The sequence below is a fragment of the Oncorhynchus mykiss genome, chromosome 13 (assembly GCF_013265735.2).
Source record: "Oncorhynchus mykiss isolate Arlee chromosome 13, USDA_OmykA_1.1, whole genome shotgun sequence".
Taxonomy (NCBI): Eukaryota; Metazoa; Chordata; class Actinopteri; order Salmoniformes; family Salmonidae; genus Oncorhynchus; species Oncorhynchus mykiss.
Window position 1 is genome coordinate 35193433 of NC_048577.1, and position 14017 is coordinate 35207449.

Sequence of the window (14017 nt, forward strand, 5' to 3'; positions counted from 1 at the left end):
ACGAGCTAAATCACTTCTGTGCTCACTTCGAGTCAAGCAACACTGAGGCATGCATGAGAGCATCAGCTGTTCCGGACAACTGTGTGATCACGCTCTCCATAGCCGACGTGAGTAAGACCTTTAAACAGGTCAACATATACAAGGCCACAGGGCCAGACGGATTACCAGGACGTGTGCTCCTGGCACGTGCTGACCAACTGGCGGTTGACTTCACTGACATTTTCAACATGTCCCTGATTGAGTCTGTAATACCAACATGTTTCAAGCAGACCACCATAGTCCCTGTGCCCAAGAACAGAAAGGCACCCTGCCTAAATGACTACAGACCCGTAGCACTCACGTCTGTAGCCATGAAGTGCTTTGAAAGGTTGGTAATGGCTCACATCAACACCATTAACCCGACCGCCGAACGCCGCCCGAACAAGGAGAGGGACCGACTTCGGCGGAAGTGGTGACAGTTGAGTGTCTAACCTCTGGGGACCCATTCTCATTTCATTTGAACACAACAGCACACCCATTCATTGTCTGTCTGTTAGATTACTGGGAATCTATCTATCACTAAATGACTAATCACAGTGAAACAGCTGGTTATCTCCTTGTGGGCCTGTTAATGGCAGTAACAGACAATTGTACTATTGCAACAGAAAATGTATTTGATCCTACTGCTCTGCTGAACGGACCTACTGTATGTCATCAGCCACGCCACACTAGTCTCTTTCTCTCTCTATAAACACAAGGTACTGCCAGAATAAGTTGCGCCTAGAATTAGCCTAAACACAACTATGACAAACCCCATGTGTGATACAGTGAAGAATTGTTTGGATACACACTGATTGTACAAAACATTAAGACCCCTCCCACCCTTTTGCCCCTCAGAACAGCTTTAATTTGTCAAGGCATGGACGCTACAGGCTGTCGAAAGCATTCCACAGGGATGCTGTCTCATGTTGACTCCAATTCTTCCCACAGTTGTGTCAAATTGGATGAATGTCCTTTGGGTCGTGGACCATTTTTGATATACAGGGGAAATTGTTGAGTGTGAATAACCCGGTAGTGTTGCAGTTCACACAAACTGGTGCGCCTGGCACCTATTATCACACCCAATTCAAAGGCACTTACTGTCAATCTTTTGTCTTGCCCATTCACCTTCTGAATGGCACACAAAATCCTTCTTGAACCCATCTCCTCCCCTTCATCTACACTGACTGAAGTGGATTTAAGCGGTCATAACTTTCACCTGGATTCACCTGGTCAGTCTATGTCAGTGGTTCCAAATCTTTTTATAGTCCTGTACCCCTTCAAACTTTCAACCTCCAGCTGCGTACCCCCTCTAGCACCAGGGGCAGTGTTCTGTCAAATGTTGTTTTTTGCCATCTTTGTAAGCCTGCCGCACACACACTATACGATACATTTATTAAACATAGGAATGAGTGTGAGTTTTTGTCACAACCCAGCTCGTGAGAAGTGACAAAGAACTCTTATAGGACCAAGGAATAAATAATAATAATCAATAATTTTGCTCTTTATTTAGCCGTCTTACATATAAAACTTTATTTGTTCATCGAAAATTGTGAATAACTCACCACAGGTTAATAAGAAGGGTGTACTTGAAAGGATGCACATAACTCTGCAATGTTGGGTTGTATTGGAGAGAGTCTCAGTCTTATATCATTTTCCACACACAGTCTGTGCCTGTATTTAGGTTTCATGCTAGTGAGGGCCGAGAATCCACTCTCACATAGGTACGTGGTTGCAAAGGGCATTAGTGTCTTAACAGCAAAGTGTCTTAACAGCGCAATTTTCCAAAGCAGGATACTCTGAGCGCAGCTCAATCCAGAAAATTGATTAAATTCCATTTTCACAGAACCGCTTGTTGCAATTTCAATGAGGCTGTCTTGTACAGATATCGGTAAGTGGACTGGAGGCAGGGCATGAAAGGGGTAACGAAGACAGTTGTTTGTGTCATCCATTTCTGGAAAGTACCTGTGTAATTGCGCAACCAACTCACTCAGGTGCTTCGTTCATTTACACACAAAAAAATCATACAATGATGGAAAGACCTGTGTGTTGTCCTTGTTAATGCAGAGAGAGAGGAGCTCCAACTTCTGAATCATCTCCTCAATTTGGTCCCACACATTGAACATAGTCCCGGAGAGTCCCTGTAATCCTAGATTCAGATCATTCATGCGAGAAAAAACATCACCCAGATAGGCCAGTCGTGTGAGAAACTCGTCATGCAAGCGGTCAGACTCGTGAAAATTATGGTCAGTAAAGGTCAGTCAATTAAAAAAAACATGTCAATACTTTACCCCATTGATGACCAGCACACTTGTAAAAGCGTTACATGGTCACTGCCCATATCATTGCATAGTGCAGAAAATACACAAGAGTTCAGGGGCTTTGCCTTAACAAAGTTTTCACTGTAGTGTCCAAAACATATTTCAAGCTCTCAGGCATTCCCTTGGCAGCAAGAGCCTCTCGGTGGAGGCTGCAGTGTACCCAGGTGGCGTTGGGAGCAACTGCTTGCACACACGTTACCATTCCACTATGTCTCCCTTTCTTGGCCTTGCACCATCAGTACAGATACCAACACATCTTGACCACCAAAGTCCATTTGTTGTCACAAAGCTGTCCAGTACTTAAAAAATATCCTGTTGTCCTGGTTTCCAGCGGTTTGCAGAAGAGGATGTCTTCCTTCATTGACCCCCCCATAAACGTAACGGACATATACCAGGAGCTGTGCCAGGCCCGCCACGTCTGTTGACTCATCCAGCTGTAACGCATAGAATTCACTTGCTTGTACGCGAAGCAGTAATTGTTTTAAAACATCTCCTGCCATGTCACTGATGCGTCATGAAACAGTGTAGTTTGATGAAGACATTGTCTGTATAGTTTTTTGGGCCTTTTCTCCCAGCATTGTCCCAGCCACATCCGCGGCAGCAGGAAGAATTAAGTCCTCCACAATAGTATGGGGCTTGCCTGTCCTAGCCACTCGGTAGCTCACCATATAAGACTCCACTAGACCCTTCTTATTAATGGTATCTGTTGATCTTATTCATGTTTTACTACTTGCCAGTCGTCTTAATTGTTGCTCAAAAAACTCCTGCGGCATATTTTAAAAATTGGCATGTTTTTGTTTCTAAATGTCTGCGTTTAAAAAAATTAAAAAAAACAAACAAACATGTGAATCACATTTTATTCTGATGTAGCCTGACGGCATTGCGTACCCCAGTTTGTGAATACCTGGTTTATGTCATGGGTGTTTTTTACACTCAGTGTAGATAAAATGACATAACCATAACCGACAGATGGTTATGAAGTTCAATCAATGCAGAATCGGACTAACGGGAATTAACATTATAGCATACCTATGCAGGGGATTCAGCCATCTTCTACAGCTACAATACACTCTTTTGTGCTGGGCTGATTAGCAGCAAGTGCCAAGGTTGAACCTACCCACCGTTTTGAAGATGTCCTCTGGGACAGATCTGAAAACGGCGTGGAGTATGTTTGAATCAATAACAGCCTCTCGACAGGAAACTGGAGGAGAGCTACTCCATTAGCAAGGGGGTTGGATTTGGAGCTGTGTAGAAATAGAATGCACGGGAAAGTTGCTGCAAAGAAAATTGGAGTAAATTAATAAACACTGTTTTTATTTGACTGTTTTAATAGAGGACATCAAAGAAAAGTATAGGCTCACTAAATCACTGACAGCTGCGCTACTCTCATACGACTGTACGTGCGTTTTCTGTCCGCAAGGTGGCATTGTCTGACGGTTGAGAGCGGTTAGCGGAGGGCTGCATGGGGTACAACCGTCCCGAGTTTCATTAGGCGACAGTAGCCTTGTCAAGTGGTTCTTTTTTGTAATGATCCTATCCGCAGGCCTACCTCTCCTCAAGGAATACTGTTTTTGAATGACATATTTTGTATTTATTTTAATATTTTAAAAAAATCTGCTGATAAATTATATTGAATAACCCCACCTCTCTCTCTTGCACACACACACACACACACACACACACACACACACACACAGTCTCTCAGTGTGGGCATGTCTCTTCAGGAAACTGTCTACTCGGAGCGCACTCTCACTTGAGCGGAGGGACAGCGAGTGAACAACCATCACCTCCTTATGGCACATCAACCCATCATATATACATTTTTTTGTGTGGAAAATGTTCAACTAAAGCCGGTGAGAGTAGGATAACAGCTTTTGTAAAGAGTGCACTGTTTTGGGGAGTATACACAGATCCTTGCGCAGCGCGTTATTGGCCATGGAGTCCTTTACGCACTGCAGATAACAAGTCTTTGAAAACAAAGAAAACAAAGTAATGGATCAAAACTGCAAGTGATTTTATCTCACACACTCTGGTAAAGTTATGGCCGCGCTACGGAGGAAATTTGGGGAGGACTATCAGGTAGTGAATACAAACCGTGACAACACCGCCTTTTCAGCACCTGTTAAAAAGAAACGCCAGCGGTTCGTAGAGAAGAATGGTCGTTGCAACGTGCAGCACGGGAATCTCGGCGGGGAGACCAGCCGATACATCTCCGACCTCTTCACCACCTTGGTGGACCTCAAGTGGCGATGGAACTTACTTATCTTTGTTCTGACCTATACAGTAGCATGGCTGGTCATGGCTTCTATGTGGTGGATCATCGCCTACATCAGAGGGGACATAAATCATGGCCACGACTCGTCCTACACCCCCTGCGTTGCCAACGTTTACAACTTCCCCTCTGCTTTCCTATTCTTCATAGAGACCGAGGCCACCATCGGCTACGGCTACCGCTACATAACGGAGAAATGTCCAGAGGGCATTATTCTCTTCTTGTTCCAGTCGCTGCTGGGGTCAATCGTGGACGCCTTTCTGATCGGCTGCATGTTCATTAAAATGTCCCAGCCTAAGAAGCGCGCAGAGACGCTTATGTTTAGCCAGGACTCGGTGATCTCACAGCGCGACGGCAAACTGTGTCTCATGTTCCGCGTGGGCAACCTGCGAAACAGCCATATGGTGTCCGCACAGATCAGGTGCAAACTCATAAAGGTAAGGTAAACAAGCATCAGATGCGCTCTGCACCACAGGAGTATTTAGGCAACTAATCATAAAAGGACCCACGGTGATAATTCTCTACTAAAAGCCTTCAGGGATAGTGGAAAATGAAACTCTCGAGCATAAAATGCCAAGATGTTGTGTGCTAATGTCATATTTAATGTGCGTAACTAATTGTCATGTATTATATCCGCATTCATTATTTCACATAAAAAGTATGTGCTTCTCCGTCACCCTGTCTGCATTTGGGGTCCTAAAATGCTGTGGAAAACAATCAATTAAACTTGAAAGTGGCGAACAGACAACACAAGAAAATGTAATAAATGTAATCAAATTGAATAGAATTAACCTATATGAGTCTAGCTGCACTATGATAGCAGTTGCATATCAGATAGAAAATATATATATTTTCTAAGCTTAATTATAAGCAGGTCTTAGTCCACAGTGTGTGCCTTGTTAAACAAAAAAGGCTTAAAATTATATTAGCATAATCCTTAGTAGTGAGATTGTATTTTGGCTGAGTGGCAGATGTTTCCAAGACAGGGTCTGATAAGAGAGAGAGAGGGAGAGAGAGAGACAGAGGGGCTGAGAGAGAAAGACAGAGGGGGGCTGAGATAGAGGGCAGCTGGGAGGAGCAGAGAGCAACAGAGAGGAGTTGAGAGAGAGCGAGAGAGACCGAGAGGGGTTGAGAGAGAGAGAGAGAGAGCGAGACAGAGGGGCCCGAGAAAGAGAGAGAAAGAGAGGTGGAGCTGAGAGAGAGAGTTCTTTGGTGGCGCAGCCACGGCGTGTCCAAAATCAGTCACCCTTCAACCACTGACATTTAGAAGGTGGTGGTTTAACTGCGGGGCACGGTAGTGTATCAGTGAGCTGCTCTGACAGAGACCTGGGATCTCAGGCTGGGGTTTGACAGTTACAACTCCAGCCATGAAACACACAGAATCAAATCATCATCAGCCATGGAGCAGTATACATGCTGCTCACCCCGATCAAGCATGACGTCAGGTCAGAAGTGGCCCTGGACTTAAGACCCTGGAGTAATGGAATAAATCATATTTATAGTGCACGTGGATACATTTTTCATCTTCACTCTCATGTTGTAAGGTCTGGTTCACATCACAATGTGATGTTTGAGTAGGACTTTTGTCAGAGACACTCCGATATGAAACCAAAGAGAGGCAAAAACATTGGTTTCTGAGAATACACACACACACACACACACTCACACATACACACACACACACACCCAGTGAGGCGCTTTGAGCTTGTTTAAGTATGTGTTCCACCACCGTGAACACATCGGCACAGCACATTGAACATAGTGTGGGTCAACTTAACAACACATACTGTACATCCAGTGTGGCTGAGAGAGAGAGAGAGGAAGGGAGAACCCCACCCCTCAGTCATAGCCAGGCAGTCCCCAAAGAGAACAGCCTCCTAGGCACACAGTCAGAACAGCCACAATCGATAGCCCCAAGCAGGGTGTTTCTCTCGCTCAGCCTCCCAGGCAGACCATTTACAGCAGCTTGAGGGTTGCATCACACCGTTGACAGGGTGCCCGGTGCTCTAAATGGCTGGTCATTTACTAGAGGGCTAGTCTGTTGATTGATTTATCCTGTGCAATAATTGAATAAGGCTCAAGCACAGTCCCAGGCGCCTTCACAATATAAAGCTCCCCTACAGTGGGTGTATTTTGAGAGGAAAAAGGAGGACGGGAGAGAAAGAAAGTACCCACTGGGCACAGACGTCCATTCAGCGTCTGTGCCCAGTGGAATGACGTGGAAACAACTTTGATTCAACCAGTGTGTGCCCAGTGGGTAGGCTATGAGTGGCACTCACAGAGATTGCATCATGAAATATGTGAAGCGCAGGTAGGCACTTTGAGCACAAGTAAGACACTCACACTCACCTTTTCTCTCTGACTACAAAAGGAGGGGAAAAAAAGAGAATAAATATCATCCCCCTCCTCCTCTCCTGCTCTCTCTTTCTCTCTTTGAGGTACCATCCATACAACCCACACTGTGCTCTGGGGTCTTTAGTAATTGTTGCTCTGCTGTCAGGCTTCACAGCACAGCCCTGTGCTACTTTCACTTCAAAGACCCTTTGGCCAGCACAGAAAATGTACAAATAAGCCTCCTAGTTTTGGGAAAACACATCTGAAATCAAATTACTGTTAAAACAGTTGTAAAAGTTAACATGAATTATAGTCATGCAAAATAAATCATTACTTCACAGGAATCATGCCATTTTGGAAATGAATGTTTGTATTTTGTCAGTGCAGTACTAGTAGAGGGATGATGGTGGTGCTGTTGAATCATGCCCCTCTTCCACCTGTTCCCCCCAATCCCCACTGCTACTCACAAATCTGTACAGTTTTTAAAATAGTCCTCTCCACCTCCCATTTAGGTATTGACTTGCCATATGTTCATAAATATACACTGTAACATGACCTGGCATGTGTTAGAACCACTTAACACCAATCAAACAAAAAGAGCACATATCGGTTGGAGAAGTATTGCAGTATTGGCAGTATTGGCATGACACCTGTTTGGGTTTACAACATGGTGTAGTTAAGGCATCTGCTCCTTGTGACCATGTCTGTCAGTCACAGTCCACATCTCATTCTAGCCAGGACGGCTCACTTCAATCAAACTCACCAATCGCACAGCCAACCACAGAACCCACATCCAAAAAGCAGCGGCGCCAATTCTGCAGGCAGTAACCGTGAATATAGGCCTATGCAAAGATTTCTTTCATAAGACATTTGCTGGATGATTTGACTGGCACTGTGAGCTGGCTGAGCCGAGCGACAGTCCAGTCCTTGTCGAATTCCGGCCTGATTGCTGGTAGCTAGGCTGCTTGTTTGTTGTTTGGGGGGGAAGTGTTGTGTTGGCTAGCTGGGTATAGCCTCGCGTAATGCAGCACCGCTGAGGTGGCGTGGCTGATTACTAGAGGGGAGCAGACAGCAGAAGGGCCCAGCTCCATCTCACAGGGCACAGAAACAGACTAATCAGAGCCGACAGCCATCCAAACCCAGAGCTGGTGTTGGCAGGGCCAGGCAGACTCAGTAAGCCTCCGAGTGCATCTTGCTGGAACGCTCCTCACTCTCACACCAAAATGTGAGAGAGGCGCAGCTGAATGGAGAAAGAGAAGAGGCTGTAGTAGAAAATACAGAGAGAGCGAGAGAGAGAGAGAGAAAGAGAGAGAGAGAATGGGTGACAGGTATACAGATGAAGGATCTTCATTTGTAGTGTATTTGAGGTTTAAATAGGCTTTTGAAATTTCCACTTTGATGTTTCAGAATTTATTTTCCCTTACAAAGAAACCATCAACCCATACAAAAATGTCCATGAATTATAATCCACATTTTTGTTGTTGCTGCAGCATAATGTTTCTGTTGTAGCAAACTGTTTCAAGGTGGGATATGTGGTATATGCTAGACAGGCAGGCAGCTACTAGCACTGGGATTGATTCCCATTTGACTTACGAGCCCCTAACCAACAACGCAGTAAAATACAAAAATTAAAAACCCAAATCAGAATAAGAAACAAAGTAACAAGTAATTAAAGAGCAGCAGTAAAATAACAATAGCGAGACTACATACAATGGGGTACCGGTACAGAGGTAACATGCTGGGGCACCGGTTAGTCGAGGTAATTGAGGTAATATGTATATGTAGGCAGAGTTATTAAAGTGACAATGCCCAGATGATAACAACAGAGAGTAAAAGTGGTGAAAAAGAGGGGGGAGGGGGGTGCAATGCAAATAGCCTGGGTAGCCATTTGATTAGATGTTCAGGAGTTTTATGGCTTGGGGGTAGAAGCTGTTCAGAAGCCTCTTGGACCAAGACTTGGCGCTCCGGTACCACTTGCCGCAGTAGCAGAGAGAACAGTCTATGATTAGGGTGGGTGGAGTCTTTGACAATTTTTAAGGCCTTCCTCTGACACCGCCTAGTATAGAGGTCCTGGATAGCAGGAAGCTTTGCCCCAGTGGTGTACTGGGCCGTACGCACTACTCACTGTAGTGCCTTGTGGTCGGAGGCTGAGAAATTGCCATACCAGGCAGTGATGCAACCAGTCAGGATGCGCTCGATGGTGCAGCTGTAGAACCTTTTGAGGATCTGAGGGCCCATGCCAAATGTTTTCTCCTATTTTCTCCTGTCTCCTGAGGGGGAATAGGTTTCGTCGCGCCCTCTTCACAACTGTCTTGGTGTGCTTGGACCATGTTAGTTTGTTGGTGATGAGGAACTTGAAGCTCTGAACCTGCTCCACTACAGGCCCGTCGATGAGAATGGGGACGTGCTCAGTCTTCTTTTTCCTGTAGTCCGCAATCATCTCTTTTGTCTTGATCACGTTGAGGGAAAGGTTATTGTCCTGGCACAACACGGCCAGGTCTCTGACCTCCTCCCTATAGGCTGCCTCGTCGTTGTAGGTGATCAGGCCTACCACTGTTGTTTCATCGGCAAATGTAATGATGGTGTTGGAGTCGTGCCTGGCCGTGCAGTCATGAGTGAACAGGGGGTACAGGAGGGGACTGAGCACGCACCCCTGAGGGGTCCCTGTGTTCAGGATCAGGTGGCGGATGTGTTGTTACCTACCCTTACCACCTGGGGGCGGCCGTCAGGAAGTCCAGGATCCAGTTGCAGAGGCATGTATTTAGTCCCAGGGTCCTTAGCCTAGTGATGAGCTTTGAGGGCACTATGGTGTTGAACGCTGAGCTGTAGTCAATGAATAACATTCTCACATAGGTGTTACTTTTGTCCAGGTGGGAAAGGGCATTGTGGAGTGCAATAGAGCTTGCATCATCTGTGGATCTGTTGGTGCGGTTTCCAAATTTGAGTTGGTCTAGGGTTTCTGGGATAATGGTGAGCCATAAACAGCCTTTCAAAGCACTGCATGGCTACAGACGTGTTGGTGCTACGGGTCGGTAGTCATTTAGGCAGGTTACCTTAGTGTTCTTGGGCACAGGGACTATGGTGGTCTGCTTGAAACATGTTGGTATTACAGACTCAGACAAGGAGAGGTTGAAAATGTCAGTGAAGACTCTTGCCAGGACACTTGCCAGTACACGTTCTGGTAAACCGTCTGGCCCTGTGGCTTTGTGAATGTTGACCTGTTTAAAGGTCTTACTCACATCGGCTGTGGAGAGCGTGATCAGACAGTCTTCTGGAACAGCTGGTGCTCTCATGCATGTTTCAGTGTTATTTACCTCAAAGCGAGCATAGAAGTAGTTTAGATCGACTGGTAGGCTTGTGTCACTGGGCAGCTCTCAGCTGTGATTCCCTTTGTAGTCTGTAATGGTTTGCAAGCCCTGCCACATCTGACGAGCGTCAGAGCCGGTGTAGTATGATTCGATCTTAGTCCTGTATTGGCACTTTGCCTGTTTGACGGTTCGTCGGAAAGCATAGCGGGATTTCTTATAAGCGTCCGGGTTAGAGTCCCGCTCCTTGAAAGCGGCAGCTCTAGCCTTTAGCTAAGTGCGGATGTTGCCTGTAATCCATAGCTTCTGGTTAGGGTATGTATGTACATGTATGTACAGTCACTGTGGGGACGACGTCATCGATGCACTTGTTGATGAAGCCAGTGACTGATATGGTGTACTCCTCAATGTCATCAGAGGAATCCCAGAACATATTCCAGTCTGTGCTAGCAAAACAGTCCTGTAGCTTAGCATCTGTTTCATCTGACCACTTTTTTATAAATCGAGTCACTGGTGCTTCCTGCTTTAATTTGTGCTTTTAAGTAGGAATCAGGAGGATAGAATTATGGTCAGGATTGCCAAATGAAGGGCGAGGGCTTTGTATGCGTCTCTGTGTGTGAAGTAAAGGTGGTTCAGAGTTTTTTCCCCCTATGGTTGTACATTTAACATGCTGATAGAAGTTTGGTAAGACCGATTTATGTTTCCCTGCATTAAAGTCTCCAGCCACTAGGAGCGCCGCCTTTGTTGAGCGTTTTCCTGTTTGCTTATGGCGAAATACAGCTCATTGAGTGCGGTCTTAATGCCAGCATCAGTCTGTGGTGGTATGTAGACAGCTACAAAAAATACAGATGAAAACTCTCTAGGTAGATAGTGTGGTCTACAGCTTATCATGAGATACTCTACCTCAGGCGAGCGAAACCTTGAGACTTCCTTAGATATCGTGCACCAGCTGTTATTTACAAAAATACATAGTCCGCCTCCCCTTGTCTTACCAGACGCCGCTGTTCTATCCTGGCGATAAAGCGTATAACCAGCCAGCTGTATGTTGGTAGGTAATGTTATCGTTCAGCCACGACTCCTTGAAGCATAAGATATTACAGTTTTGAATGCCCCGTTGGTAATTTTATTTTCCAAAGATTGTATGTTTGCTAGCAGAATGGAAGGCAGTGGGGGTTTATTTGATCGCCTACTAATTCTCAGAAGGCAGCCCACCCTCCAGACCCTTTTTCTCTGCCTTCTCTTCATGCAGTTTGTCTTTCACGTTGGGCTCGTCGGACTCGTTAAAGCAAAAAAAGGATTCTGCCAGTTCGTGGTGAGTAATCGCAGTTCTGATGTCCAGAAGTTATTTTTGGTCAGAAGAGACGGTAGCAGCAACATATGTACAAAATAAGTTACAAATAACGCAAAGAAATGAACAAAAAAACACAATTGGATAGGAACACTAAAAAGTCAGCCTTCTTCTCCAGCGCCATCTAATAATACTTGTTAGCTTCTTCAGGGTTGCTGGGGCTCTGAAGAGTACATATTTATGTGGGTGCGCGCACACACACACACAGATACATACAACTATATCATCCGATCCAAGGTAGTGGAAGGGTTAACACTATCACCTGGCCTCTCATCCCACATTGTTATCCGAGGCAATAAAGGAAGCCACGCGTGAAGTGTATGTTTGAGGTGTGTGGCGGAGTGTGTTTTATTCCTTATATCACTGCCAGAGACCATGTGACCCGTGAGTGATATAGAAGTGGAATGTGGAACACGGAACGCAGATGGACACGGTGTGTCGGCGGAGATACACCGGAGACAAAAATAAAGCAAGAGCATTTGACCGTAAACCATGATGTTACTCAACAACTGTCGGTTACAGTACAGTGTATTCACAGAGCCACATTAGACTAGGCTCTTATTCCTGCTGCTCCAATATGAATCCCTCTCAGGTTTTAAATTGAACTTGTGGGTGGGCACTGGCAGCACTGTCACATTAAGCCCTATTTTGGCCATGGCAGTTGGAACCGGAGTCGTTTTCAACCGCTCCTGTGACAGTCTATGAGCATTACACTGCACATTAAAACACGGTTCAAGACAAGAGACAGAGAGAGCTAACTAAACCTCCAGTTTAGCATGACAGAACAGCCTATTTGAATTTCAGAGTGGATTCTTTTATTTCCAAGAAAACAGTGATTTCCGTTTCCCCTGCGTCTCCTCCTCGTGTGAAGCGCTTCCAACCAGCCTCTTTCATTTCCTCAGCAGCCAGTGAACTAGAGACCACTCCAGTACCTAATCAACACATGCACCGTCGCCTGCCTGCCGCTCGGCCTGCCCCTGATTAATGAGAGCTTTGGAGAGACCCAGGCATGGAGTGTGGAGATGACTCGGATGACCAGGCCTCTTTAGGCCCAATAAATGTCATGTAGTGCCTGTCCTCAGCCACGAGTCACTCACTGCAGAGATACGACTCAGAAGACATGGCTCCAAAGAGGAAAATTCTCTGGGCGGACAAAAAAAGGACTGAAAGGCTGTTTGAAATATTTATAAACGGGTGATTGTTTAAGAGTAGTTACTGGAAAAACACACACACGCACACACACACACACACACACACATTTGTTTTTACTATCCTTTTCGGAACCAAACAATTGATTCCCATTCAAAATCCTATTTTCCCGAACTCTTAACCTGACACTAACCTTAACCCCTTAACCTAACCCTAACTCCTAACCCTAATGCTAAACCTAACCTCTAACCCTAATTGTAAGCCTAATTGTTACCCAAACCCTAAACCTAAACACTACGCCTAAAATAGCCTTGTTCCTTGTGCGGACCGGCAAAATCAAATCAAACTAAACTAAATTGTATTTGTCACATGTGCCGAATACAACAGGTACAGTGAAATGCTTACTTACCAGCCCTTAACCAACAATGCAGTTTTAAGAAAATACCTAAAAAAGTGAGAAATAAAAGTAACAAATAATGAAAGAGCAGCAGTAAAATAACAATAGCGAGGCTATGTACAGGGGGTGCCGGTACAGAGTCAATGTGCGGGGGCACTGGTTAGTCGAGGTAATTGAGGTAATATGTACATGTAGCTAGTATTATTAAAGTGAATATGCATAGATAATAACTGAGAAGATGGGGGCAAAGTAAATAGTCTGGGTAGCCATTTGAATAGATGTTCAGGAATCTTATGGCTTGGGGGTAGAAGCTGTTTATAAGCCTCTTGGTCCTAGACTTGGCGCTCTGGTATCGCTTGCTGCGGTAGCAGAGAGAACAGTCTATGACTAGGGTGGCTGGAGTCATTGACAATTTTCAGGGCCTTCCTCTGACACCGCCTGGTGCTTCCTGCTTTCATGTTTAGCTTGTAAGCAGGAATCAGGAGGATAGAATTATGGTCAGATTTTCCAAATGGAGGGCGAGGGGAGAGCTTTGTACACGTCTCTGTGTGTGGAGTAAAGGTGGTCTATAGATTTGTTTGCCTCTGGTTGCACGTTTATCATGCTGATAGAAATGAGTTATAACTGATTTAAGTTTCCCTGCATTGGAGTCCCCGACCACTAGCAGCATCGCCTCTGGATAAGCGTTTTCCTGTTTGCTTACGGCTTTATACAGCTCATCTTAGTGCCAGAATCGGTCTGTGGTGGTATGTAAGACAGCTACGAAAAATACAGATGAAAACTCTCTAAATCAAATCAAATTGTATTGGTCACACATTTCGCTACACTCGCATTAGCATCTGCTAACCATGTGTATGTGACCAATACACATGG

General features: G+C 45.3%; 1 protein-coding gene across 2 annotated transcripts in view; it reads left to right on the plus strand.

Annotated features, from left to right (window-relative positions):
- Window positions 1-3828: 3828 nt before the first annotated feature.
- Window positions 3829-14017, plus strand: part of LOC110486205 (G protein-activated inward rectifier potassium channel 1) — a 40174-nt gene continuing 29985 nt past the window's right edge. Inside the window, exon 1 of one of the 2 annotated variants that reach the window (XM_036940897.1) lies at window positions 3829-5048. In XM_036940897.1, the coding sequence (XP_036796792.1) occupies window positions 4380-5048 (669 nt within the window). In that variant the 5' untranslated portion in view covers window positions 3829-4379. The remainder of the gene's footprint in view (window positions 5049-14017) is intronic. The other variant, XM_021557632.2, reaches the window with a different exon arrangement.